General features: G+C 51.2%; 1 protein-coding gene across 2 annotated transcripts; it reads right to left on the bottom strand.

Moving 5' to 3' along the window:
* Positions 1-2,109: 2,109 nt before the first annotated feature.
* Positions 2,110-19,150, bottom strand: LOC102573519 (transmembrane ascorbate-dependent reductase CYB561). Of its 2 annotated transcripts, none has more exons than XM_059726850.1 (6): positions 19,069-19,150; positions 9,038-9,282; positions 7,894-7,992; positions 7,342-7,445; positions 6,749-6,906; positions 2,110-5,777 (listed from the first exon to the last, which is right to left on the bottom strand). In XM_059726850.1, the coding sequence occupies exons 2-6, from the start codon at positions 9,240-9,242 to the stop codon at positions 5,582-5,584; spliced, it is 762 nt and encodes a 253-aa protein (XP_059582833.1). In that variant the 5' UTR covers positions 9,243-9,282; positions 19,069-19,150; the 3' UTR covers positions 2,110-5,581. The 2 variants fall into 2 exon arrangements, with proteins under 2 accessions (XP_059582833.1, XP_006271634.2); XM_006271572.4 differs by lacking the exon at positions 19,069-19,150 and adding an exon at positions 16,153-18,524.
* Positions 19,151-26,888: the final 7,738 nt, after the last annotated feature.

Raw genomic sequence — 26,888 nt, forward strand, 5'->3', positions numbered from 1 at the left:
CAGAGTTTGCCTGCTATTTTCCTCATGCTGCAGCCTGAAATTAAGGAGTGTGCATTGGTTTCATGGCGCAGCTGTACAGGAACTAAAATAAACTGTTAGCAGGCTGGTGCACACAAGGGACTAGATGTGCTCTATTAGTGAATGGGGCAAACTGGGAGCAGAAGAATAGATCCAGTGGCTGCTTCAACAGTGAGTTTTCCACTACCCCAGATGGCACCTAGTAGAGGTGGTTTCGCTCCATCAGAGTGGCTCCCCTGAGGAACACAGGCCACCACCAACATATTGTATCCATTCTCCTGCTCCTGCAGAGAAGGCCCCATCCAGCATGGTGCATTGTGGATAAATAATCCAACACTGACACCAGAGGGAATGTTCCCCAGTCAGAATGGGGGTTCTTGTCTAATACTGGTTTTCAAGTGGTCTTGTAATGGGCTGCACTGAAATGCCACAGTGCTTGTCAGCCCGCTTTGTGATCCTAAGCCAAGGATTAGCAACATTTTTGAGCAGTGCCAATAACACCTGCAACCTTGACTTGTAAGATGTTGGCATGCCAGGGGCAGACAACAGGGGAGCTGTGAGGGACCTGATCCTTGTTGTGGCAGTGCAGTCCCTGTCCCTGCCCCTTCCCCAAGGTGCACATGCCAAGCAAAATGCCTTCATTTGCCAAGCTCTGGCCTGCATGCCAGGGGTTTCCTACCCCTGTTCCAGGCAGTGGAGCTAAATGTAGGATTTTACTTTGATGCTGTATGTACATGCAGCCAGCATTGCACCTGAATGTAGCTTGTATTACCACTGGGCACTGACACCCTCCTCCCCACCTCCTTCTCCCTCATCCCCAGAATGGACAGCTGCTAGAGAGAGGTTAAGGGTCAGCACTACTGCTGCTTCCTGGCCCTCCCTGACAGGATAACTGCATTTTTAACTGAGTTAATTAATGCCTGTGCACCAACCTGGGGTAAACTGCTAGGAATACAAGGCACCAACCTCTTCCTACAGTTAAATTCAGTGAGGTAGCCCACTGCCCCTCGGTGACTGAGAGTTTACCTTTGAGTCAAGCCAAACCACTTTGTCCTGTATTTGTAGCTCAGGCTGCTTTTGGATTAGTTACCCACTAGGTTAAAAACCAAAGCCAACGATCCAAAAGCAGTTGTGTATGTTCTGTATAGCAGGGCAGAGGAGCCCAGAATTGCAGGGAGTCTTTTTCTGCTATAGCTTAGCAAAGAGTTGTAGTTTAGGAAACTGTCTCCAATTAAGGATAGTTACAGCACACGCTGCCCTGAGAAGGTTTTTCTCATCTTCACCCCAGCAGTAAGGCTTCCCTCCCTGCTGCAAACACTTCCTCACATGCACTCACTCCCCAGACACCTGATCAAGAGTGAGGCTTATTTTCTTTATTGTCCAAGTCTCATTTGAGCCAAATGACTGACTTCTGTGGCTCTAGTGCAGGCAAAACCACTATTGCCCCAGGTAAGTTAGGGGGCACCTACAAGTGCGCTTCAATGCACAGTAGCCTATTTTACTGTGCATTAAAGCATCATATCAGAAACTGCTAATATGCTAATGCACAGTAAAAATGAGCTACTGCACATTAAGCGTCACTAAAAAATTGTGCTCTTTCACTACTGTGCATTAGGGCAGCCTAACGCATATTTATTTATTACCTCACATTACAGGTACTAAATTTACATGTGCAGTTGTAAAAGCGCATTAATGAATGGGTAGATGCACCTTAAGTATTCTATTTCCAGCTTGGTCTATGGGGTTAGGTATGGACTACATAGTTAAAGGTACACAGTGCCTACAGGTGCCCCATGACACTTTCAGATCCAGGGTTTAGAGATCTTTCAGAAATCAGGGTTTTAATTCCTAGTTCTGAGCCCATCTCAGGACTAAACGCTTTCTGTCAGAACCAAGTGCCATATATCCATTGGACGTTAGCTACCTGCTCTCCAAGAGTAGCAGGCAAAGCCTGCAGTAATCAGTGTTAAATATTAACACTGGCTCTGGAACCAGGAGCACATGGCAGGCAGGAAGGGGAAAAGAGTTGTACTGGCAGAACAATGGGCATTGGGAATGACCAGCTGGCTGGCACACAGGAGATAGGCCATGCTCATTGCAAATATTTATTGACTCAGGAGCATCCACAAAGCAGACAGCATGGCACACAGTACAGCAAGATGCAGCTCTGATAGGAAACGACATTTCAGGTCAAAGTTGCACAAAACGTGATTTTTCTTCTGCTTTCAATAGGCATTTGAACCAACAAATCCACAGCTCAGCTAGTGCAGCTCCCCCCACACACAATGGGTTTCTTTCAGAGATTAATTACAGCGACAAAAAAAGATCAACTGTGTAGAAAATATTTTCAAGTATAAACATTATCAACAGCATCTTGGGCCAGGTCAATACCTGGCATGTGGCACAGCAGGTGCTTGCTGACATAGAAAAGGTTTGTGTGGTGTCTCTGATTACTGGCAGTTGGCTGCTGCAGCACCGTGCATCCCAGGCCAGCTGCATACTGAGGTATACTTCCCTGAGCACAGCGTGCAGATTTAGGCAATTGTTTCCATAGGGCCTCACCTGAAGGTCTGTTTCCACTAATGTCAGCAGGGAACAGGCTTTCAATCTCCATCCTAGTAATCTAGTACATACTTGGAAAGGTTATAAGCAGCAGACCCATACCCTGAGCATGGAAATATTCAAGGTAGAAACAGATATTGCCAAATGAAGGAAATCAGCTGTGCTGGCATAGGTCTTGTCTTGATACAGCAGATCCACTTCAGTGGGTGAAACACATTGCCTACTGTTCTGCCTATTCATGCTGCAGGACAATAGGTGGCGTGTTCTCCTAGGGCTTGAGGGGGCTGCCCTGGACACCCAGGAAGTTCCCATGCAGGCCTAGACTCCTCCATCCCTGCAAACACATGTCTGGCTTTTCCCTCTTTTCCCCAGGATCCCCAGGGCCATGTCACAGAAGGGAAAGCCAGGCAGCAGCTCCCAGAGATGAAGGAGTCTGATCCAACATAGAAATTCCTGGGGTGTGCAGGATTGGGCCCCTCAAGCCCCCAGAGTACCTATCAGGGCAGCTGGAGAGCACAGCTGGCTCCGGGCTACCTGAATCCCTCACTTGATAAAGTAAACATCTGGCATGAAACAGTGACACAAACTGGTACCTTTGTCGAAGCCACATTTGTGCTGCAACAAGGGGCACCGACATCTGACAGCATGGCTTTTGTGCTGCCATAAAAAAATGTCATGGCACCACAAAGGCAACAGAAGGCACATCTGTGTCCACCCTCAGTTCCAAAGCAGGGAAGAATGTTTCTTTCAAGACTAGTATGGGCAGGGTGGGATTAATGAAGCTTTTGGAAGAAATGCCTTGCTCCGTTCCTTCCTCACCCCATGGATTGACCTTTCCTGCTGTCTTGTATGATACAGAAGATCTAAGCTAAGACTTCCAGGCAAGACTAAGCGATTTGTGGGTGCTCCATTGAAACACCTTTGAAAGGGACCCAATTTTTCACGAAGTGTTAAGTTAAATGCAGGCAGCAGAACCCCAGAGTCAGTTACTTGTGCCATTTATGCCACATCAGGGAAGGAGGTTGTTTGAGAGCCCCTGTGGGCATGGGCAAGAGATTGTACAGCATGCAAACACAGTAATCCCCAACTCAGACTTTGTCTGGATCTGGTCAGTCTAGAAGGACTCCAAATATTTGAGTCTGCCCTGAACCATCAGACCAGGGCAGAGGCCACTGGCTCTGGGAACCATTTATGGGCAGGGATCAATAGCAGAGCCAGGTGTCTTTTTGTTCATGGCAACACTGTTTACACAGGATACCTGCTAATTAACAAATCTAATATTGCTTTCCTAGCTCCTCCCCTTGTCAGCAACTCTCGTCCTTCTGTCAGGCAGCCCAGGCAGGAGCAGTGTCACCAGACAGCCTCACTGGGCCCCTAGGCTGACCTGTGCCCTGTGCCACCTTGTGCCTAGGGAGGCAGGGGGTTGAACACACTTTCAGAAGAGGGCCTTGAGTTCCCAGCTGATTCTCAAGCCCAGTTCCCTTTGCCTGTTATTCTTCATCGGTGATTTCCTTCACTCTGCTAACATGGAACTATTAACACTCCCATCAGCCTGCTGCTTCCACAGCCAAATGTCTGCATCAGGTCAGCCTGTTCACTCTGGAGTTACTCACCGATTCAGAGGCAGGCATACCAACTGTCTGATCAACCTTGAGTAACTGCTAGCTGGAAAGGCCTGTGCAGCAGCACTGGGCACTTGTGATGCCTTTCAGCACCTGGAGTGGAGGAATCCCATGTCTGTCTTTAATTGCAAAAAAGAGCCAATATTGGAGGCGGATGAGACAAGCTGTAACATCAGATGTGAAAGGAAGCAGCTGCCAATGCAATGGGGCTTCTCATGTAGGCTCCGAACAGTAAGAGATGGAGCTGGCACAAGCCCTTTAGAGAGGACACGTGCTTTCACTTTACAAACTGACTGCTCACCAAGTCATTTAAGGTCAGAAAATGTAGCGGAAATCCCCTGTGTGCCTTCCCTGCTCAGAGTCCAGCTGGAAGTCCAGCCCCAAAAATGCCCCTGAGCACCAGGGAGAATCAGGAGAGAGGGGGACAAGTACTTCCAAAATGTTGTTAGCTAGATGGGCGTGAGAGTGCTTTGACTTTGGCAGACATCTCCACTCCTGTGGCTGGCTGTTGTGAGCTGGTTGGGATCTGATGGGAATCTGCAGAAGCAGTACATTATGGGGCATCAGGAAGTAACATACCTCAGGGCAAGACAAACACCACTGTGATCATTAAAGGCACCAAAGCTTTGGCATTCAGCCAAGGAGTAGGGGCACTGAAACGGAGCATAGGACAGATTTAAATCCACCCAGGACCAGGTGGACTGGCACAAACACTGTTTTCAGTACTGCATGAGCTCCAGGAGGCACAATGAGGCAGCATGCATGAAATGATAGGAGCCAGGTTGAAGGCTTCATCTTTCACCTGAATTTGGTTTAGGCATTTACCTACAGGTTCTTTCTCTGTGCCCCTGGCCTGGCCTGCCAGGCTGGGAAGTAAGAGCTCTGCAATCCTAGTGCAAGAGGGGCAAAATTGCCAGCCTCAAGAGGTTTGGAGAAGGAACCAAATACCTAGAGGAGCTCGGCTGGTATTAAAGGCTGCAGCACAAAGAAAGCAGCCCTTGAGCAAAGCCAGACCTCAGTGCTTTGGGTAGGAGGCAGGGAAGAGGCCCTGACTGTCACCCTGGCTCAGTGGGGAACAAAGAGCAACCTGCATGTCTCACAGGAGCACAACGCACAGGACTACAGTGTGGGCTGGGAGAGCAGCTGCACTGGCACACGGCTCCCCTGCACATGAGGAATTAAAGCCCTCCCCTCTCATGCCAGCTGCACTTGATGATCACTGGGTGGCAGGGGAGTGAGGCGGACACCAATACACCAGGGAGGTAGAATCCGCAAGACAGCAGTGGAGCTCTAGTTACACAGCACCCATGCACAGGGCTGAAAGCAAGGACTATGGATGATAAGAACACCAAACCCTCGCCCTCCCCCATGCAAGGGCATCACTGGCTGCCACTGGGACTCTCCCCCTCAGTGAGATTTTTAAAATCCATGGACAGTGCCAGTTCCTCAGCAAGTGGAGGTCTCTTCCACTCATCCCGTGTCAGGATGTACCCGATCAGCAGCCCAAAGGTGATCAGCAGCAGGCCCAGAACGTTGGCTAGGATCCCTTCAGGCACAAAGGAGCTGTACGTGGTCCTGCAAGAATAGAGAAGGGCAGTGCTAAGGACACTGGCTTCCTGCTGCCCTGAGGATACAACAGATCCACACAAGGGGCAGCTTTTAATTCAGTCCCGGCCCTGAAATGCTCCCATTCACCCTGACCCCATCCCAAACACCATCCTGAAAGAACCAGCAGCCTGACTTAAAGACAACAAAAAGCTACATCCCTTCACAGAATTGCACTCTGGTGAAGGAACCACCCTCCTGTAGTCCAGGAGGGGCCAAACCAGGCTGGGCTTTTAGCAGGACAGCAAGCAGGCTGTCAGGCTGTACAAGTTTCTCTACAACCACGCAGGAACTGCCTATTAGATGCTACTGCCTCTCCTGGCTGGTTTGGGCACCATGTTGGCTAAGTAGCAGAGACAGCTCAGGCTGTGCTTGAAACAAAGAGTCAGCCAAGGGATTTTTCCCACTGGCTGTTTGACACCAGCCGTCCCATGTGTGGCATAATGAGACGGCCAATCCAGCCCTTGTCTGGATCAGCACAAAGGATCCATATGGCCAGTAAGAGCTTGAAGGAAAACCTAGAGGCATCAAATCTGGAAGCTAACCATTAGGCATGAGAAGGCCAGAACTGAAACATGAATCCAACAAGGAAAAGCCTCTCAGAACCCAGCATTTTTATCTAGAAAAGAAATCACAAACCACATTTCGCAATATCCTGCAGCACCTGTCACTGGCCTGGACTCCCGAGACATCTTGCCAACACACTACTGCCTTAGAGAAAGTCAGACATGTCTACTAAGGTCTACTCCAGACCTCAGCGGACCACAACCCATAGCATCTAGGGGCCTGAACACTGCAGGAGAAGGAACAATGGGACTGGGAACTAGGTTTAGAGGGGCTGTTTTCTCCCACTGCCCAGGAAGTGCCTCATGCTGAAGCCCATGTGAAATCCAGTGGCGAGGTGGGGAGAAGAATACAGGCCAGCTGTTTTAGCCATGTACTTAATACTGAAGAGGAGCAGCTCCTTGATACCCAGCAGGCATGTGGCGATGGAGAGGATAAGGAGGAAGATGCCAAAGAAGACATGGTGCGATTTGTACTTGTTGCGAAGTGAGAAGGATGCTCCAGGAAACAGGAAGAAGCTGAAGCCCATGAGCCACTGGAAGGGAAAGAAAAATGGCAGGGGGCAATAAACCACTGAGTCCTCTCAGGGTTGGAACCAAACCGCAGTGGACAGCAATCCTTTCCCAACAAGACCTCAGCTCTCACTGCAGCAGGCATTATGGCAGCAGGTTACAGAGGTTGGGGCAATTTAGCTCTTCCTACCTCACTCCACAGGCAAACATGAATTAGTGCCCAGGGAAGAGTCCAACTGCACCCTGCTCAGATGCTGGCACCGCATGTCTCTCCCAACCCCCAGGAGCAACTTCCAATTAAAATAACAGGGGACTGAGTTGCCCCAGATCCCGCAGGGCATGTCAGTAGCAGAGCTAGGACTAGTCCTGACATCCAGCCCCCTGCTCTCACCGCTAGGCAGCTCAGCCTGTCAAGACAGGAGAGAGCACCCAGCTCCAGGTCACCCTCTGCCCCTCACCTGGATAAAGTAGAGGCTGAAGGCTGATATGCCACACCAGCTGTGCAGGCTGTACATGTCCGCAAAGTTGTTCTTCCTGTGATAGTCAAACACGGCTATCAGGCCTGTGGAGAAGAGAAAGAGGCCTGTTAGAGCTGGACACCCATCCTCAGCCAGCACATTCATTGCACTCTGTGTACCCTTCACAGTACCAGCATGCAGGTAGTGAGGTAAGTGGCAGTGGGTGAACAATTACTCTGCTGGCTCCCCAAGCTGGCCTTGGCAGGGTCCTGACAACCAGGTTCACTGGGCTCTGGCATTACCAGGCTACTACATCATGCTACAAGTGGCACTGCTACATCCACCCACCCACCTCTCTGGCTCCAATGCTCCCCTCTCTGGGATGGTCTATGACCTGTAAGAGGAAAGGGGCAATGGAGGGTTCCAAACCCCCCTGCTCAGCACACTGCTGCTCTTGGGGACATCTTGCCAATGATGCCCTGCAGCTGGAGGAATCCATCCAGGCCACCTTCCTGATGGCTTGTCCTTGTTGTGGGGGAACCCAGGACTCACCCACAAGGGCAATGACCAGTGCAAGGACATGAAGGAGTCCATGGAGGATTTTGGTGGAGCGCTTGCTTTCGTTCCTGAAGACCCGGTAAACCAGGAGAGCTGGTGGAGAGAACATATGTGAGACAAGTGCAGGGGGGCAAGTCAGGAAAAGGCCCCCCACCAAAAAAGACTAGGTGTAGCTGTGCTACACATGTGTAAAATTAACTCCAAGAGGGCACGATACCCAGTGCGGGAAGTGAGCCACCGAAGGGAGGCAGAGGGTGACTCATACTGCAGGGAGCGTTAAGCACTTTGTTATTCTCCCCACTGCCTTCCCCAGATTTAATTTGCTAGCTTTAATCTTTCCTTAAAGCCACAGGACCTGGCTGCAGGGCACCTGCTACTGCAGCTTTCCCATCATAGCTCTGTGCAGATGTGCCTGGCTGCGTGCTTAAGAGGCCATCTGGGAGACAATTACTGCTGCTGGTTCCCTGAGCAGCACTATGACAGAGCAAGGCACAAAGCCATCCTCCACACCCAATCCATTTAGCCCCTGCTAAGTGCTCTGCAGAAGGCCTGACCCACGTCAGCTCCACTCAGACAACAGCAAGGGTTTCATCACCAGCATGAGGAAGCTTTCCATAGGGATCTGTTGCTTTGTCATCGGCTACGAGAGTAGATGTCCCATAGCATCCCTCTCCTGCACCCTTCAGCTGGAGCAGAGAAGCCAGCCTTGCTTTGCACTAGTTCAGTGCAGATGGCATCAGTGCACCCAGTTGCAGTACCAATTGCTAATGTCATGGGACAGCTTTGTACTTTTCCAGAATGAGTAGCTTGCTGCCTGGGCCATGTCCCCTTTCAGACCAGCAGGCTGATGGTGCTGAATTGGAGCAGTGTGATGGAAAGCAATACCAGACCAGCATGAAACGGCCCAGCTCCTCATCCAGTTACTGGTGTAAATTTGGACTAACTCCACTTTAAGGCTGTACCCAAAATATTCAGTAGGGAAGCACCTATGGGACTACAGTGGAGAAGGAATTATTAACTCCATCAGTCAGCAGGGGGGCTGAGGCCTGGACTCTCAGTCCCCTGAAGGAGCGTTGAGGAACACAGCAAGCACCTGCCCCACTACCTGCGACCAGGCCAGGTCCTGGTCCCAGCTTACCATCCCCTTGGAGGAAGACCATTCCAATGATCATGCAGAGTGGGTGGACATTGAACTCTAGCAAGCTTTGCCAAGCGATGCCCCCCCGGAACTGGCCCATCCAGGCTCCAGTCATGGCAATCACTGTCAGTCCCAAGAACTGGGAGATCGCCACATAGCAGGAGAGCCCTGCTGGGCTTGGAGGCCTTGCAAGGCTGTCTTCCATATCAGGCAAGGCAGATGACGCTCAGCAACAGGATCACAGGCTGCAGGCACAACAAGAAGAGTGATCAGTGTGGCAGCACACCAGGAGCTCAGAAGGGATCCATCACCTTTCCCAGGCACCTCATGAGCATCCAGGACACTATTCAACTGATATTCTTGCATAAGAGCCAGAGTCCCAGCATCAGCTTGGAGATTGTTTGTATTTCAGGCAGGGACCAGATGGCTGATCTCAAGACCCACTCCCAGTTCTCACATGCTTTTGAGCACAGGAGCTTGCAACCACAGCTGACTACTTGAGCTCAGCAGGCACCTATGGAACCCATCAGCCCAGGGCACTTCTGTGGGCTGCACCTGCAAAGCCAGCCCAGGTATGGGCATAACAGATTGCAAACAAGGGCAGCCCTGTGCTGTGTTGCAGGCATCCAGCATGCAGACAGGAAGTGTTTTGTTGAATCTGAAGGCATTACTCAGTGTTTGTCCAAAAGAAAAACAAACCTGGTCACACCCAGCCTGGGTATTGTGCCCAAACAGTCACCAAGGCAGCTAGGCTAGTATTCCCCCTACTTGGGCAAGCCACAAGCATGGCTAAAAACAACAAGGGAGAGAAGGTTAGAGACTGTTCTGCCAAACTAGGAGCTGCAGCTGCTCTGCATGTGACCCCACAGGTCCTCACTGCTCCAGGCATCATCTGCCATCAGGTCTAGAGGAACTTCCCTGCTGACTTATGAATGGCCCTGGGTGGGACTCCCGTTCTCAGAGGCTTGCCTGGCACATGGATCTAGCTGGCTGATTCAGCATGGGTGGAAGCTGCAGCCTGCCACAGCCTGAATAAAACAAGACTTCTCCTTCCTTGTTCATCAAGGTCCCCTGTCACAGCCTCCCAAGAAGGCTCCAGCAGGCTCTCCATTTTATCTTCATTGCTGACCCTTGCATCCTTCTGTCCTCACCAGATGCCCTGATTTTTCCCCAATTTCAGTCTTAAACTCTTTTTTTTCCTGTTTGCACAGCTATGCACTGGGGCTCCTAGACACTCTTCAAACTTGGTTGTGTATGGCATGATGGTAGTGGCTCCTACTGGGGTAGGAGCATTGTCAACTCTTCAGTCTGTCACAAATCCTGCATTCTGGTGTTTCTCATAAAGAACCAGTCATGTGAGACAGGACCAATGCTTTAATTAAGAAACAGATTTTAACCCTTCTGTTTGCAGGCAAGAGCCTGGAAACATGAATCCTAAAAGGCCCAAATATCCTCATGTGTCAGGTATCCAGGTTGTAGCCGTATTGGTCTAGAGGAAAAAAGCAATCATCTATTGACTCCTCTGTGAAATCCTATGAAATATGAACTTTCATTTCTACCCAGGAGAACTTTTACAATCTTTTCACCAATGCCTGATGAAGGGTGTTTGTGCCCAAAAGCTTGCAATTATACAATGATTTTTTGCAAAAATCTTGTTGTTCTAATAAAAGATATCATTTCTACTATGAGTCCTGGTTGCAAATATCCTCATGTCCTTCTATTTTAAAGTGATGGGATTGTCTTAAATTTGGCAAGGAAAGAGTGGCCCAATTTATGTTCTTTGGGTACCAGGGTCTGCTGGCAGAAGGCTAGAGCAGCAGGAAGCAGCAGAAAACTTTATTCATAAAATGTACTGCTAAAGAGTAGGTCAGGATTGCTCCCAGAAGGAGCCAGTCATCTTGGATGTTCTGCTCGAACCTAGGCAAAGAACAGATGGTGTTTTCCTGCACTGGCCTAGTCCAGGTCTAATGAAACCCATGGAAGCCTGGCTTCCACTGGTATTCATGACAAACCACTCAAGTCTTTGTCGCACTTACATGGGGCAACAGATGGTAATTGGGAAGCAAGAAACATTAACAAGCAGTTGGGATTTTTAAGGCTGATTTGGAATAAATGAGCAAAACGAGGGGCGTAAAAGGAATCCTGGGGAGAAACCATCCTTCAATGGGAGGTGGGAAGCTTGCATTGTTCTTGAGAGAACCGGCAGGAGCCTCATGTCCTAAGGGGGCAGTTACAGACATCTCAGTCAGGGTGAGCACTCTTACATAGATTGATGGCATTACTGTAAACTGTAGGTTAAAGACTCCAGCTCCCCTTCTGCCTTTTGTATTCAATTTACACTCTCCATTTTATACAGTACTCTGTGCACGGTCTTTCACAGCATCTGATGAAATGAGCTCCAGCTCCTGAAAACTTATGCTACATAATTTAGTCAAAAAGGTACACGTCTACCCTGTCTTCTCATTTTAGTGTTGCGACTCCATTTTTTGCACAAAGATAAGGAAGGGTCTGCAGGCAGCCTCCGCACACTGAAATGGTCCTGCTTTACCATAAGCCAGCCTGAAACTTGGGGGAAAGATCCCTGGGACTGAAAGCAAAGACCACAAATTCACATCTGGTCTTCCTCTGACTGCTACTAGTGCTTCTGAGCATTTTACAGCCCTCTTTGCTGTGCAAGGCCTCCCAGCCTGACCTTGGGGGCCAGTAGCTATCAGTGTCTTCATCTGACAGATAAGGGAGACTGCATAGCATCACTCCAATATTGCAGGCCCAAGCCCTCAAGGTTGTGTGGATAACATGTCAAGCCTTGTCTCACTCCTCCTGTCTAGCCTCATTTCTCATCTGATACCACAAATTCTATTGACTTGTGCAAACTACCTGCAAGGTGCATTAGCTCAACTACTAAAACCTGAGGGTCCCCCAGTCGCAGCCTATACCGCTGGCTCACGTTAGCAGGCATTGGAGCTCCCCACCGCAAAGGGTCTGTTTTGCCAGTGCAGCAGGTTAAAGTGGAGGTCTTTTTGTCATTGTTTTGTTTGCAAAACCCTAGCAAATGGCCATCAGACAGGCCTGGGGACAGGTAGGGCAGAGGTCTGGCATGGGATCCTCAATCTGGCCAAGGAGCACCAAGAACAGATCAAGATGCCATCCCCACCAGCCTCCTACTGAGCAACAGCATGGTTTTTGCTCTCCACAGCTGGGACTTCCAAACCCTGCAAAGACCTCCCTGCAGAGTGCAGTACAAGGAAAACTCCACGCATTTCCTGAAAAGACAAGGGACCCAGGACAGCTACCCATCCAGCTATAAACCCATGCCAGTATAATGGCAGGAGACCCTCACTCCTAATACAAGGGTCACTTCTTGGTGCCCAGCACAACAGTAAAGCTGTACAGTGCCCTGGGGCTCAGCCTGGGTTCAGGAGCAGTGCTGCCAAGGGGAGTCATTGCTGTTACCTGGCCCATCACAGAGCTCCTGTACCTTTCCATGCCCAGTTTCACAGACACAATCCTAGGCAGCAGGAAGGCATTTTCTGCTATGAGCTTCTTGAAGGTTGGGCAAGAACTCCCTGCTCCAAGAGAACAATCTTACAGGGCACTTGACAAGGCACCAGAGTCCCAGCAGGTACAAATTTAAGGTTGTTCAAGAAGCAGGTTGCAAGCTACCTACAGCCTGTTGCTATAAGCCCATGGCATCTCTCCTTCCCCCTCCCCAAGTTACCCTATGATTTTTGGGGACATTTATGAAGGGACCCTCATGGGAATCAAGAAATGCTCAAAGTGCTGGGAGCAGTGGCAACTCTTCCAACTCCACCTTAACAAAGTTTGCATGTAAGCAAACATGTCAGAAATGGATCCCGACAGACAGATTAACGATGCCAGTTGAAGTGGGGAAGATTTATTAAGAACACGCACACTTTTCTTCCTAGCCAGAGCTGCAGACTTTATTGGATCATGCAAGATAAGTGGATTAAGACAATTGGTTTATTCTATTAGATTGCACTACAAATGCCAGCTACGTGCTTATGGCTCTTGCAGCTTGAGGTCAGAAGAGGCTCTGGAGGGGGCATTAGGGATCAAAGCCTTGAAAGCAAAGGAGATCACTAGGCACTCTCCCTCTGGGAATACTAAGGAAAAGGGCTATAGCTTTCCCCCTTTCCCCCCTCTAGGCCATGGCAGGCACCAGCGAGTGTCGTGTGCTCTACAGATTCTGCTGTCTCTCACAAGGGGGTATGACTATGTGCCATGTTGCTCAGGAAGGGGTTAAAAAGAGCCTGGGGTCTCAGTCCTTCCTGCCTCATTGCACCTGCAGCAGGTAATGTGCCTGGGAGGTAGGGATAAAAGGAAAGAACCTAGTCCAATTGGGAGGGTGGGAATGACTAGGTCTCTAATTCTTGCCCAGTGAGGAAAATGTGGTGGAGACCCTCACTTCATCCCCAAGGCAAGGCAGGTCTGAAGCAGGGAGCTCAAATGGGAGTGGTGCGGAGAAGGCAGACTCTGGATGAGAGAGCTGGGCCCAGGACTGCGTGGGGGCAGCGTGCTCTCCTGTTTGGTTTTGGTACACTCTTTTGATGCTTGGATACTCCTGAAGAGTTGGGAGTCGAGTGTCTGAGCCTGGAGGGCCATGTCATTGGGAACTGTACTCCTGGAAGGAAACTGAGGCAGGATAATGGTGGGACTGCGACATGCCACAAGTTGCAGAGGCCAAGCCTGCCCGGGGGAAAGAAGGGGCAGACAAACACCTAGCGCTCCTCTTCAGCGTGAAGAGAGGTGGGGTCAGGCCTGGTGCTGAGACAAGACCTCTCTGCTCAGGGAAATCTTGTCCACCAGGGAAGAGGAGGAGCTACACAGATCTCCCTTCCCCCAACCTGACAGCTTTGCCAAGGATCCCAAATTCCTAGTGCCAACCCTGGACTAGATCACCTGAGAACAAGCAACTGTTCTCCAGCCCAATGCCAAGCCACCATGCAATGTGACTTAATGCTAGTCTGACTCTATGGCACAGCCTGCCCTACAAGGGGAAATGGAGCCTCAGACAGATGTGGACAGATGTTGCTTGAAAATGGCCCTGCAGCCTCCCTATCTGCAGTCAGGACAGAAGTCAGACCTGATAGGACTTTAAGTCATAACAGGGTAGAATCAGTCAAGTAATAAGACAATTGGAATCAGAGCCTAGATACTGGAACCCAGAGCATGCTCTTCCTCCCAAGTACTACGGCAGCTTTGCACCAACAGGCCTCATGCCTTTTGCTCTCAGCTGTTACCATCGTGGGAAAGAGCTGGGCATGGCTTTGGTAATGACAGTCCTGCCACCAGAACAGAATTCAAAAAGCCCTGAAGCTGCCTCTAGCGATAACATGTCCCAAGACACGGGCATGCAGAGCAAATAAAAGTGACGCCAATGGGAAAAGCCACTGGAGAACACAGACAGCACAGTACGCAATGCGGAACCTGCCATCTTAACCCTTTCAAGGTGCAAAAATTAATCTGCGTGCTGTTAGGCTCCTAAAATAGAGGCCTGAAAACGCCAGTACGGTTAGCTTGTTCCCGTGAAGCAGCCTTATAACGGACTCTGCTAGAACAGAGCAACTTGAATCTGTCCTGCCCCGTTTAAAGGGTCATAGTTTCCAGGAGACCTCTGCTTTTCCTGAGGCACTGTTGGCAGTGGACAAGATTTGCAGGGCAGGAGCCTCAATGGACTGAGCTCTGTGTGCATCAGCATCAGAATGGGTGCTAAGCGCTCTGAAGGCTGGCCTCTAGTATCATGGTCTCCAAAGAGCAGCAGCCTGACAGCATACATACCATGTTCTCTTCGATGAAGACATTACTGTTGTGCCTGTGATCCACCCATGGCACACACTGTTTCTGGGGAAACACCAAGCAGAGAGCAAGGGACAGGAGCTACACTGAAATCAGGCTCCGTTTTCCAATACCGCAGCTTTCAACTCCCAACTCATGCTTTCCTCCTGACCCCCTTACGGTTATTAAAGGAGTTATCCTGTACTGCTAGAAAAACAAGTCTCACTAACATGCTGTTTAATAACATCAAAGTCTCTCTCCAGTGTCTCTCCTCTCCAGCATGTAAACACCCAGAGTAGACAGACCCCATTACAACGTTTGCACTTACAACATCCTCGACGTGCAACGTTTCAAGTTACAATGTTTTGCCCTGACAATGTTTATAAATTGACACCCTGTTTCAACTTTATGACATCAGTTTTGACTTTACAACGCTTGATCCGATGCAATGCCATGCCAGCGAACAAGTTCACTGCGTCACTCATCTTCCTGGAGAACATCTGTCCAAACTTCCTTGGATACTTTCTTTAAGAAAGCAGACAAGACTCCAGAAACACCTGCAGCCAAGAATCTTTCAAGAAGTCCAACCAAGAGCCTTCAAAACATCCAGCAAAGTCACCTCAAAGAAGTCCTTCCAAATCAATATGGTTGCTATTTACAATATAAATACATTAATGTAGCTATATTACTCAACTATAATTGATTAAATACAAAATTCTGGGTTATTTTTGGTGAAAATAGGGTATGGAGCCTTGGTTCAGGAACCAATCCCCCATTTATAACATTGTTTCCTATGGAAAAAAATCAGTTCCGAGTTACAACGTTCAACATAAGAGGTGGTTTTCAGGAACCAACTGTGTCGTAAGTCTGAGGACTGCCTGTGCTACAACACTTTGAATTATCCAGAACCCTTTTCTCTGCCTCTGTTGGCTATGCAGCCTCTATGGGGGACCCCATGCCTGCTCTCCTCTCTTGATCTTTGTTTTCAGAATGCTTCCAAGGAACAGCAGCAGCTGCCAGTGGGGAAGCCTATGGCCCCAGGTGAGGAGAGAGATTTGGAGTGGACACAATTTAAGAATCAGGCCCTGCAATCTGAAGCTGCTACATACCCTTCCCTCCCCTGGACTAAGGCAGTCCCAGCCAACACTAAATGACACGCTCACGCTGGAAAATGAAGCAGTCAGTCCCAGCACTAGCAAACATAAGATCCCAGTCTAAAAACCAGCTGCTGAAGCTGCTTCAGGCAGCGAATCCCAACCCCACCCACCCCAAGCCAAAATCAAAGCCTTGGAGAGTCAGGATAGAGGATGCAGACTCACATGGACTCCTGGAAGTGTCTGTCTCTAGCAACAGCAACAACCCCACTGCCTGCAATTCACTGTCACCAGCCTAGCAAAAGCTGATTGCCCAGTGTGTGATGATGATCCAGGCTAGGTTAATCATCTCCTGAGAATCCTCCTTTCCCAAACTGATAACACCTGGAGCAAGATTCCCTATTAAGGCAGCTCTGCATGCTGGGAAAAATGCATCCCTAGCCAGTTAACCCATTCCATTTCACAAGCTGGTTGCCTTGCAACACTACTGAATAGAAACGTAGTCATTGCTGGCAAAGGTCTACTTTCCCCATGGGCAGCAGAGGCAGAGCACAGGAAATCATTCCCATCCTACCCCAAGTAATCTAGCTACTGAGATAATACCTCCCCAGATGCAGGGAATTAGTGAGATTCATATGTCCTACTGAGGACCTGAAATAAACTGCCTGGCACAAAGCATCTGGCATAAAAACAACAACAGCCCTTTTATATTTAAAAAAAAAAACAACATTCAGCATTTAGAGCAGAAAATTTGGAAATTTCTCTAAATTAGAGACATTTAGAGCAGGAAATATCCCTAATTTCACCCTTTGCTCACTCTTAGGAGGGTTCTTTATTTCATCCCATTACCTCGAGTTAACCCTGCAGAGTGATTCTCTCCCTTCTGGACCTTAACACTGTGTAAATACAGGCTATAAGAGCTGCCCTTCAATCATTACTAACCAAGTTATACAACATCCATCTAGCAGTCCTACAGGTCAGTGTTTTACTAGGTTAAGTACGTGAAATATCCTTTCATGATAGATGCTGCGCTCTCGTGACAGTCTGACTGTAAGTGGCCTGGTGGGACCCGAGTACTTCTGCAAACCTGGTAACTGAACTGGAGATGGACCCAACTCGCTCCCCAGAAGGCTTTCTGTGGGTTCTGAGTTGTCAACTAACCTAGCCCTCAAGACTTTCTTATAAATCAAATGCTCCAGGTCTCTGGTCAGTTCTGTTGCTATTGTGAACCTATCTGATGGTAGTTTTATGTGCAGAGTCCTGAGCAGTGCTCCAGGTACAGTCACACCTCGGAGACCCATCAACTCCCTCATCTGTCAATAGTGTCTGTCTAGCCAAGCCCCACTCCCAATAGCATCAGTGGCTGATTTGACAGGCAAGAGGTGGCATGTTCGAGGCCATAGCAGAAGCATTCACGGTGCAGCCTGTCAGAGTCCAGTGAATCTGCAAATTCTGTTAAAGGCCTTGTCACAGGGACATGAAAAAGGAAAGGAAAGTGGCCCACTATAGTTAGTACACTCACCCTTGTGAACACAACCCCCATGTGAGGCAGGGTAGTGAGGAAGAGACTAAGTGACATGCCTGAGGTTATGTAGGGAACCTGCAGCAAAGCTCTAAGTCCCAAGTCTCTTGCCAGTACCATAACCCAGGAGCGGCCAACCTGGGGCACGGCTGCCACAAGTGGCACAGGCAGCCTGTGTGTGTGGCATACAGCAGCTCAGGGAGGGGACAGGCAGCACAGCAGCAGATAAGGCAGGAAGCAGAAACCAAAACAACAGGTTGGGCAGGGAGCACAAGGAAATAAGCAGAAAGCAGAGCAGCAGATGAAGCACTGAGCACAGGGCTGAGAGCAGAAAGCAGAGCAATATAATTGGGCAGGGGAAGCGGGTTTGAGTGGCACTCGGGGAGGATGCGGGGCTAATTTGTACCAAAAAGGTAGCCCCACCTTCCCTGATCAATGAAACACCTTTCTCCTCTGCAGCCCAAAGATTACATTTGCCTGTTGTGCAGCCATGTCCCACTGCAAAATCCTGTTTGACTTGCTGCCTACCCTCACGGCAATGTCTCTGGTCGTGACAGTTTTCCAGGTGTCTTCTCCCTCATGTGGCTATTTCAGATCACACCCATTTGATCTGATGTGTAGACACACCATATGAATGCCACCGGATGGAAAACCCCAGGTCTGAAGGTTACTCCCGCCTGAGAAGTGAAGTTTGCTTAGCTAGGCCTTATTTTAAGGGAATTAAAAAAAAAAATCTATGAGAGAACACAGAGCTGCAAAAGGATCACGTGCCAATAAGCTCCCCTACAGAAAGCAGTAAGCGGGATGGAAAGGGAGGCCGGAAAGGGCCTTTAAGTAGCTTATTAAATAAACGAGTTCTATGGCAACTGCTACAGGCCACCGTGCAAGGCAGAGAAATGGTTCAGTGGTGACTAGAGATTATCTTCCCTCCCCATTTCACTTGCTGTAGGAAACGGAAGCATTTCCCAGAAATGGAAGCAAAGGCAGCAAGTGGGAGAGCTGCACCAGCCCCTGCAAGGATGCCGCCTGGCCTCGGTCTCACAACCACCCAGCGCACCTCCCAGCCCAGACAGTGCGCAGCTGCAGCGCTGCAGGGTGACAGAGGGTCCTCCTGCCGCCTAGGAAACGCCACACCGAGAAGAGTGCCTGGCACTGCTCAGCCGGGGCCCAATCCTGCCCCGCTAGGCTGCCAGCGGCCGGCCGAGCCCTAGCAAGCCCCGCGCGTGGAGCCAGCGCGCTGCGTGCCAACAGGGGCCACAGCAGGAGGGCTGGGGACAGCAAAGGCAGGGGGAGCTGGGCTCTCGGCGCACACAGCCCTGGCGGAGGGGCCGCCCGCCCGCCCCGCTGCACCTGCCTCTCGTCCCCGGGGCCAGCAGCGGGCTCCGCTCCGGTGCGAGCTGTCGCCGCGCCACCCCCGCCGCGGTGCGCGGCCCGGCCCGGCCCGGCCCGGCCCGGCCCTGTCCTGTCCTGTCCCGTCCCGTCCCGTCCTCCCGCTGCGCCCGGGGCCGGGCCGGGCCGGGTCGGGCCGCCAGCCGCGCCTCTCGTGCCCCGGGCACCGGCCTTCGCGCGGGGCGGCGCGTCACGTCGGCGGGAGCCCCCCCCGGCCGGCACACACTCACCCGGGCCGCGCTCCGGCCGGCAGCTGCTGCTGCGCTGGCGCCGGCGGGGCGGGGCTGCGGCAGGAGCCCCACGGCTCCGCGGCCGCGCACGTCAGCCCGGCCGCCTGCCCCGCCGCGCCCCGCCGCGCGGTCTGCGTGAGGAGCGCCGAGCGGCTCCGGCTCCGGCTCCGGCTGCCCAGGGCCGGGGCGCTGCGGGCTGCGAGACCCCCGCCCGCCCTGGGGACACGGGCCCCGGGACGGGGCGACCGTGCCTGGGACAAGTACGAGACGACGCGGGGAAAATAGATGTGTGTGTGTGTGTGTGTGTGTGTGTATGCATCTGTGTATACATATATGTACGTGTGTGTAGATGCATGTGTATGTGTGTATATACATATGCGTATGTGTATGTGTGTATGCATGTGCATATATACATATATGTATATGTGTACATGTGTGTATATACATGTATATATAGGTAGGCATATGCATGTGTGTATATATATAGGTATGTATGTGCGCGTGGTCTTTGTGGTTCACTTGGCAGATCAAAGCACACTACAAACCCGTTACACAGCACACAGCGTATCCGCACACCCACACACCCATCTCCGGAGCTACCCATGCCCCCAACCACTGCCCTCCGTAGAGGGCTTGCCCCTGAAAAAGTTAATGTCAGTCTCCTCTCCACCAGATGAGGTCTGCCATTTCTTTCCTGTGGTCCTCTTCTGTCTTCCTGCAGTACCAGGACAGAAATGGGATTTCACTTAATCCCATTTTAATACAGTCCTTGACTGTGGGGTCCAAGTGTCTGTTGATGAGCAGGTTCCTGGCTTTCCGCAGGGCATACCTGAAGCAGGAGATGAAGTGGTCAAAGCAAGCTGTTGGGGTCCCATGCTGTCTGGCCAGGTGCCCGTAGAGAACCGCTTCCTTGGTCAGGTCTCTGAAACCTGTCACCATCAGAGGGAGTGCACAGATTTTCTTCCACACCTCTCTAGTGTATGGGCAGCCCCAGAAGAGGTGGTCGAAGATTTCTGCCTGCCAGCAGCAGGTCTGCCTCGGGCAATTCAATGGACCTCTCTGCCCTGCACTGTTTCTCCATGCCCTCATGGGAAGTGCCAAGGTGGGCTGCCTGCCAGTTCAGGTCTCTATGCTCCTTCTGCATGTCCTTGAGGAAAATTTGCTCCTACACAGCCTGACAGCTGTCACCAGGTAGTAAGTCTACGGGTGATAATGGTGTTGCTTGCCTTTACCACCTCCCATATCTTGTGGTGGTTCACCAGCATCACTAGGGTAGCATTGTCCAGCTTGTATTTCTCTCAAAACCACTTCAGGATTTTGTAAAACCATGGGGAAACCATGGTCCATGGGCTCCCATTGGTGGTTGTGTGCAATTGCCACTGTTGCAGCAGCTGCCCTGCAAAATACTTAACAAAGCGGGCTGTTTTAGATTCCACCCCTGTTGCCAGTTTGCAAACCTGGCTCATGTATTTGGCCCAGAGGAACAGAAGGACATCTGGGATTCCTCTACCTCTGGACCGTTTCGCTCTGTACAGCTTTGTCCTCACTACTTTCTCCCATGTGGAGCTCCAAAAGAAAACACACATGGCTCTTTGAATTCTGCAAACAACTTGTTCTAAGGATGGGGGGGAAGACTAGGGCAGTGTGTAACAGCATCGACAGGTGCACTGCCTTCATCAGTGCCACACACCCCCTTCCGATAGGCAGCATGATTGCCATACCTCCAGTCTCTGTCTCGTCTTAGCCTCTGTCTTTTCCCATGCCCTCTGCTCTGTCAGCTCTGGGTCAAACTCCGCCCCGAGGTTCTTTACCTCCTTCCAGGAGACAAAAACCCCCAGGTCCCTAAGCTTACCCAGGATTAAGCAGGTGATTTTGCTCATGTTGAGCTTGGCACCTGCTGCTGCTCTGTATGCCTGAGTGTGTTGTAGTGCTCTTTACGCTGACCTTTTGTCCCTGCATGAGATGTTCAGGTCATCCATGTATGCGAGGACTTTTGTCTCTTCCCCGTTTCTCCTGGGGATCTTCACAACGCTGATCCCAGGGTCTTATCTGAGTTGTTGTGCTAGTGGCTCCATTGTACAAATAAAGAGAATCAGGGAAAGCGAGCAGCCCTGCCTGACACCCGATTCTACTGCAATTGGGGCTGTCACCTGAACCCTGCTGCTCACATTGGTGTACAGTGCCTTTATCTAGGTAACAAAGGTGCATGGATTCCCATCTTTTTCAGAGTCTGTAGTAGGAAGCAGTGAGATACTCGTTCGTAGGCCATCTCCAAGTCAAGGTTCAGCATGGCGACATTCTATCTCCTCTCCCTCTGGTACTGTAGTGTGTCACACAGCTGCATCAGGGCATCATGGATCTGTCACCCGGCACTGCGCACACCTGCTCCTCATAGGTCACTGCACCTGTAACAGACTTAAAACTCTAGGCTAAGACTTTGGCCATCGGTTTGTAATCAAAGTTCAGGACTGATTGAGTGCCAGTTTCTCCAGTCACACCTCTCCTCCTTCTTGTAAGGAAGGGTTATGAGGCCTTCCTCCATTCCCGCTCCCAGGTGACCTTCCTGCAAATGCTCCCTATAGGCCTCCAGCAAGTCCAGGCCCGCCTGGTCCCAGAAGACAACACACAACACCTTGGGCAAGCCATCTGCCCCAGGAGTCTTATTGTTCTGGAAGCTGCAGAGCATCATGTTGATCTCCTCCAGCATCCACTCCTCCACCAGCCTCTGTACCACATCCTCCCTGAGGACCCACAAGCCTCTGCAGGCAGTCCTGCATTGCCTTGGGGTCCTCTGGTCATGCTATGTAGATCTCCCGGTAGAATGCTGCTGCCATCTTCAGCATCCTCTCAATCATTGTCCCTTCCAGGACAAGGGAGGACTCGGGGACCTCCCATGCTGTCCAACCAGGGGGTTGAATGAAGGTGGAGAAGGGCCCCAAGGCCCGCCACACCAAGGTCCCCCCCTCCCTCCCCTCTGGAGCTTTGCAACAGGTACAAAACTCTTGCAGCCCCAGCAGAGCCTGCTAAGTTGCCAGCTCTGGTAGGCAACACAGACTCAACTGCAGCTACCGCCCCTGCTCTCCCTAAGACAAAACCCAAAGTGTTTGCCATGGGAGACTCCATCGTGAGGGGGACTGAGGGGCAATCTGCTGCCCCGACTCCTTAGCCCAGGAAGTCTGCTGCTTCCCAGGAGCCTGTATCCGGGACATTGCGGAGAAGATCCCTGAGCTCCTTTGGCCCACTGACCACTACCCTATGCTCCTTATTCATGTGGGCATAAATGACATGGCTCAGAGCAATCCTAGCCGGGTCATGAAGCGCTACAGGGATTTGGGAGTGGGACTTAAGGGGTTGGGGAGCAGGTGGTGTTTTCTTTGATCCTCCCAGTCTCAGGCTACGGGCTGAGGAGCGACAGGAGGATTGAGGTAGTGAACCAAAGACTGTGGCGCTGGTGTCATCAAGAAGGCTTTGGCTTCTAAGACCACAGTCCGCACTTTGGTGAGAGAGGCAGCGAGCTGCTGGGAAGGGACGGCCTTCACCTCTCTCCGCTGGGGAGGAGGCTCTTCTCAGCCAGACAGGCTGACCTGCTCCACCAGGCTTTAAACTGAGCTCGCCAGGGGATGGGGGGACTACTGCCACTGCTGGCCCACTGAGCAACCCTTGCAAAGCCAGCAGGCCAAGGCACTTAAGGGAGCCCACCCCTGCCCCAGCCCTGGAACGAACTGTAGGCAAAGCAGGGGCCCCAAAAGGGACACTTGCCTGCCTGTGCACAAATGCCAGGAACTTGGGGAATAAACAGGAGGAACTTGTCCTCCTGCTTAATGCAAATAATTACGATGTCAAAGGGATAACAGAGATCTGGTGGGACTCCACCCATGACTGGACCACAGGTATAGACAGCTATACCCTGTACAGGAGAAATCGAGTAGACAAAAGGGGCGGGGGTGTATGTCAAGGAGAGCTACGTGTCCCTGAAAGCTAACATTAGCACCCGGCGTGGACAACTGGAGATGGTCTGGGTCAAGGTTCCCATCTAAGGTGTGCGTGTGCACAGCTGCGCACCACTAAAAGTCTGGCCGCGCACAGCCTTTTCAAGGCTGCGCACCAGGAGAGGAGCTGAAGGTAAGCTCCGAGGTGAGTCGAGGCGGGGGCGGGGGCCTGGCATGGGTTCTGCTGGCTCTGGGGAACTGCTCCGCTCTCCCGCATTGCCTCGGGGAGCGAGGAGGCACATGGCGTCAGGGCCGGGGACTGCAGCAGTTCCCCGGAGCTGGTGGAGCCTCACTCAGGGCAGACAGCGGCTCCTCCCCAAAGGGAGGCAAGGCAGGGATGGAGGCTGGTGCTGGGGGCTGGTGTGGGCTCTGCTGGCTCCAGGGAACTGCTTCACTCCCTGGCTCTGATGCCACATGCCTCCTCGTTCCCCGAGGCAAAGCAGTGGAGCAGAGCAGTTCCCCGGAGCCAGCAGAGCCCGCACCAGCTCCTGGCTCCAGTCTCCAGCTTCAGCCCCAACCCCAGCCTCTAGCTTCAACCCCCAGCCCCAGCCTCCGGCCCCCAGCCCCAGCCCCCTTCAGTAAGTGTCCCATGCTGGACTGAGGCGGCGCACTCATGGACCGAGGTGGCATGCTCACAGACCACTACTCCTTAGAGGGAACATTGCTCTGGGTTAAAATCCATGGGGAACACGGCACAGGGACACAATGGTGGGAGTCTATTACAGACCTCCTACCCAGGATCAAGAGCTTGACCAGGAGTTTGCCAGGGAATTGGCTGAGGCTGCATGCTCCAGGTCTATGGTTGTCATGGGAGACTTCAACTGCCCTGACATCTCATGGGAAGAGCGCTCGGCCAAATCTGAGCAGTCGCAAAGCTTTCTCTCGTGCATGGATGAGCTCTATCTGATGCAAGAAGTCTACGGGCCGATGAGAGGTAAAGCGCTGCTCAACCTGGTACTGGCAATGGGGGATGACCTAATCAGTGACCTAACGCTCGAAGGGAAGCTGGGTGACAGTGACCATGAGCTGATCACCGTCACCATCCACCGTAAAGCTGGTAAGTCAGTCAGCAATACAGAAGTCCCCGACTTCAGGAAAGCTGACTTTGACAAGCATAGGAGGCTTGTTGGCAAGGTCCTAAGGTACCATGACCCAAAGGGGAGGGGAGTTCAGGAAGAGTGGTTGCTCCTCAAGAGAGCAATCCTGGATGCACAAGCAAAGTCTATTCCGTCTCAGAAGAAAGGCAGCAAAAGGGCACAGCAGTCCCCTTGGCTCTTCAGGGAACTAGCAGACTTCTTGCATCTAAAAAGAAAGACCTACAAAGGATGGAGGACTGGATCCACCTCCAAGGAGGAATATTCTGCAGTGGTCCAGACCTGCAGAGAGCAAACCAGGAAAGCCAAGGCTGCGACTGAACTCCAGCTAGCTACAAACATCAAGGACAATAAAAAGTCCTTTTTTAGATATGTGGGGAGCCGGTGGAAAAGCAAGGGTAACATTGGACCCCTGCTAAAGCAGATGGGACAACTGACAACCGATGCCCAGGAAAAAGCCAATTTACTAAATGGGTACTTTGTTTTTCACCAGTCCTAAGGGATGCCTCTGCCCATTACAGGACAGGAACACCTGGGTGAGAGTGAATCCTTACCCCCCATCAATGCTGACCTCGTGAAGGAACACCTTGAGAGGCTGGACACCTTCAGGTCAGCTGGCCTTGACAATTTACACCCCAGGGTACTCAAGGAGCTGGCGAGCATCATAGCTCAGCCCCTGGCACAGATCTTCAAGAACTCCTGGTGCTCTGGTGAAGTGCCTGAAGACTGGAAGAAGGCCAATGTGGTACCTATCTTTAAGAAAGGGAGGAAAGTGGATCCGGCAAACTACAGGCCCATCAGCCTGATCTCTATCCTGGGAAAAGTCTTAGAAAAGATTATCAAAGAGGCCATTCTTAACAGACTGGCTGATGGCAACATCCTGAGGGATAGCCAGCATGGGTTTTTTGTGGGTACATCTTGCTTGACCAATCTTATTTCCTTTTATGACCAGGTGACCTATCACCTGGACAAGGGAGAAGAGATTGATGTCGTATATCTTGACTTTAAAAAAGCCTTCAATCTGGTATCCCATGATCGTCTCTTGGCAAAACTGGCCAACTGCAGCCTCGGCTTCACCACAATCCACTGGCTGGGGAATTGGCTACGTGGTTGGACCCAGAGGGTGGTGGTTGATGGAAGTCAATTGTTGTGGTGCGCTGTGACCAGTGGGGTCCCCTAAGGCTCAGTCCTTGGGCCAACACTATTCAACATCTTCATTATGTGGACATTGGAATCAGAAGCAGACTGGCCAAGTTCGCCGATGACACCAAATTTTGGGGTAAAACATCCATACCTGAAGACAGGAGGGTGATCCAGGCAGATCTTGACAGGCTCATGAAATAGGTGGATGAGAATCTGATGGTGTTCAACACTGATAAATTCAAGGTTCTCCACCTTGGGAAGAAAAACTCACAGCATCCTTATAGGCTCGGCAGTGCTACGCTGGTTAGCACTATGGATGAAAAGGACTTGGGGGTCATGATTGACCACAAGATGAACTTGAGCCTTCAATGTGATGCTGAGGCTAGAAAAGGGAGCAAAACGTTGGCTTCCATCCATAGATGCTTCTCGAGCAAATCCCAGGATGTCATTCTTCCCTTGTACTTGACCTTGGTGAGGCTGCAGCTGGAGTACTGTGTCCAGTTTTGGGCTCCACAATTCGAAAAGGATGTGGAGAAGCTTGAGAGAGTTCAGAGAAGAGCCACGCGCATGATCAGAGGTCAGGAAAACAGACCATACGATGAGAGGCTGAGAGCTATGGGACTTTTCAGCCAGGAAAAGCACAGGCTCGGGGTGATCTGGTGGCCACCTATAAGTTTATCAGGGTGCTCACCAAGATCTGGGGTAACTTCTGTTAACGAGAGTGCCCGAAGGGGTGACAAGGTCCAATGGTCACAAATTCCTCCATGACCATTTCAGGCTGGACATAAGGAAGACCTTCTTTACTGTCCGAGCCCCCAAGGTCTGGAATAGACTGCCGCCGGAGGTGGTTCAAGCACCTACTTTAAACACCTTCAAGAAAAATTTGGATGTTCATCTTGCTAGGATCCTATGACCCCTGCTGACTTCCTGCCCCTGGGGCAGGGGGCTGGACTCAATGATCTTCTGAGGTCCCTTCCAGCCCTAATGTCTATGAACTAGTGCTCCACCCCTGCTCCAGCTACCAGGCTGGTCATTTCTTCTTTCTTGGTTTCCTTTATCTTGCTAAAATAAGCAGATCACTCTTCCCCCTCCTCCACCCAGGGGGCTCTGGTGAGGAAGATCTTCTTCCTGGCCTGTTCCCTGTGCCAGGCCCCCATCTGTGTCTTCACCTTCCTCATAGCCTTCCTCACATCCCACCCACAAGCTGCCTGCTTATGCAGACTATGGAATTTGTGGTTGAGGCATTCTTGTTGCCTTCTCTGTAACCAGCCTGCACTCCTGACTTTCCAAAAGAAGTCCCTCATTCGCTCTTTCACACTGGCCCACCACCCTGTGTGGTTCCAGTACCAAGATCAGAGGGTTTTCCATCCTGCATAGTGCTGCCTGAACTCCCGCTGTATCTTCTCATCTTCCAGAAGCTTTACATTCAGTTTTCACATGCCCTTGCCTCTCTTGGGCTGCTCTCCCATTTCTGCTTTAACTGTTAGGAGGCAGTGGTCTGAGAAGCAGACCAGCATGGATTCAGCCTTGGCTACTTTCCACCCTTTTGGGAGGAGGATGAAGTCGATACATGATTTGGACTGCCCTAGGGGGT

Source organism: Alligator mississippiensis, chromosome 4 (assembly GCF_030867095.1).
Source record: "Alligator mississippiensis isolate rAllMis1 chromosome 4, rAllMis1, whole genome shotgun sequence".
Taxonomy (NCBI): Eukaryota; Metazoa; Chordata; order Crocodylia; family Alligatoridae; genus Alligator; species Alligator mississippiensis.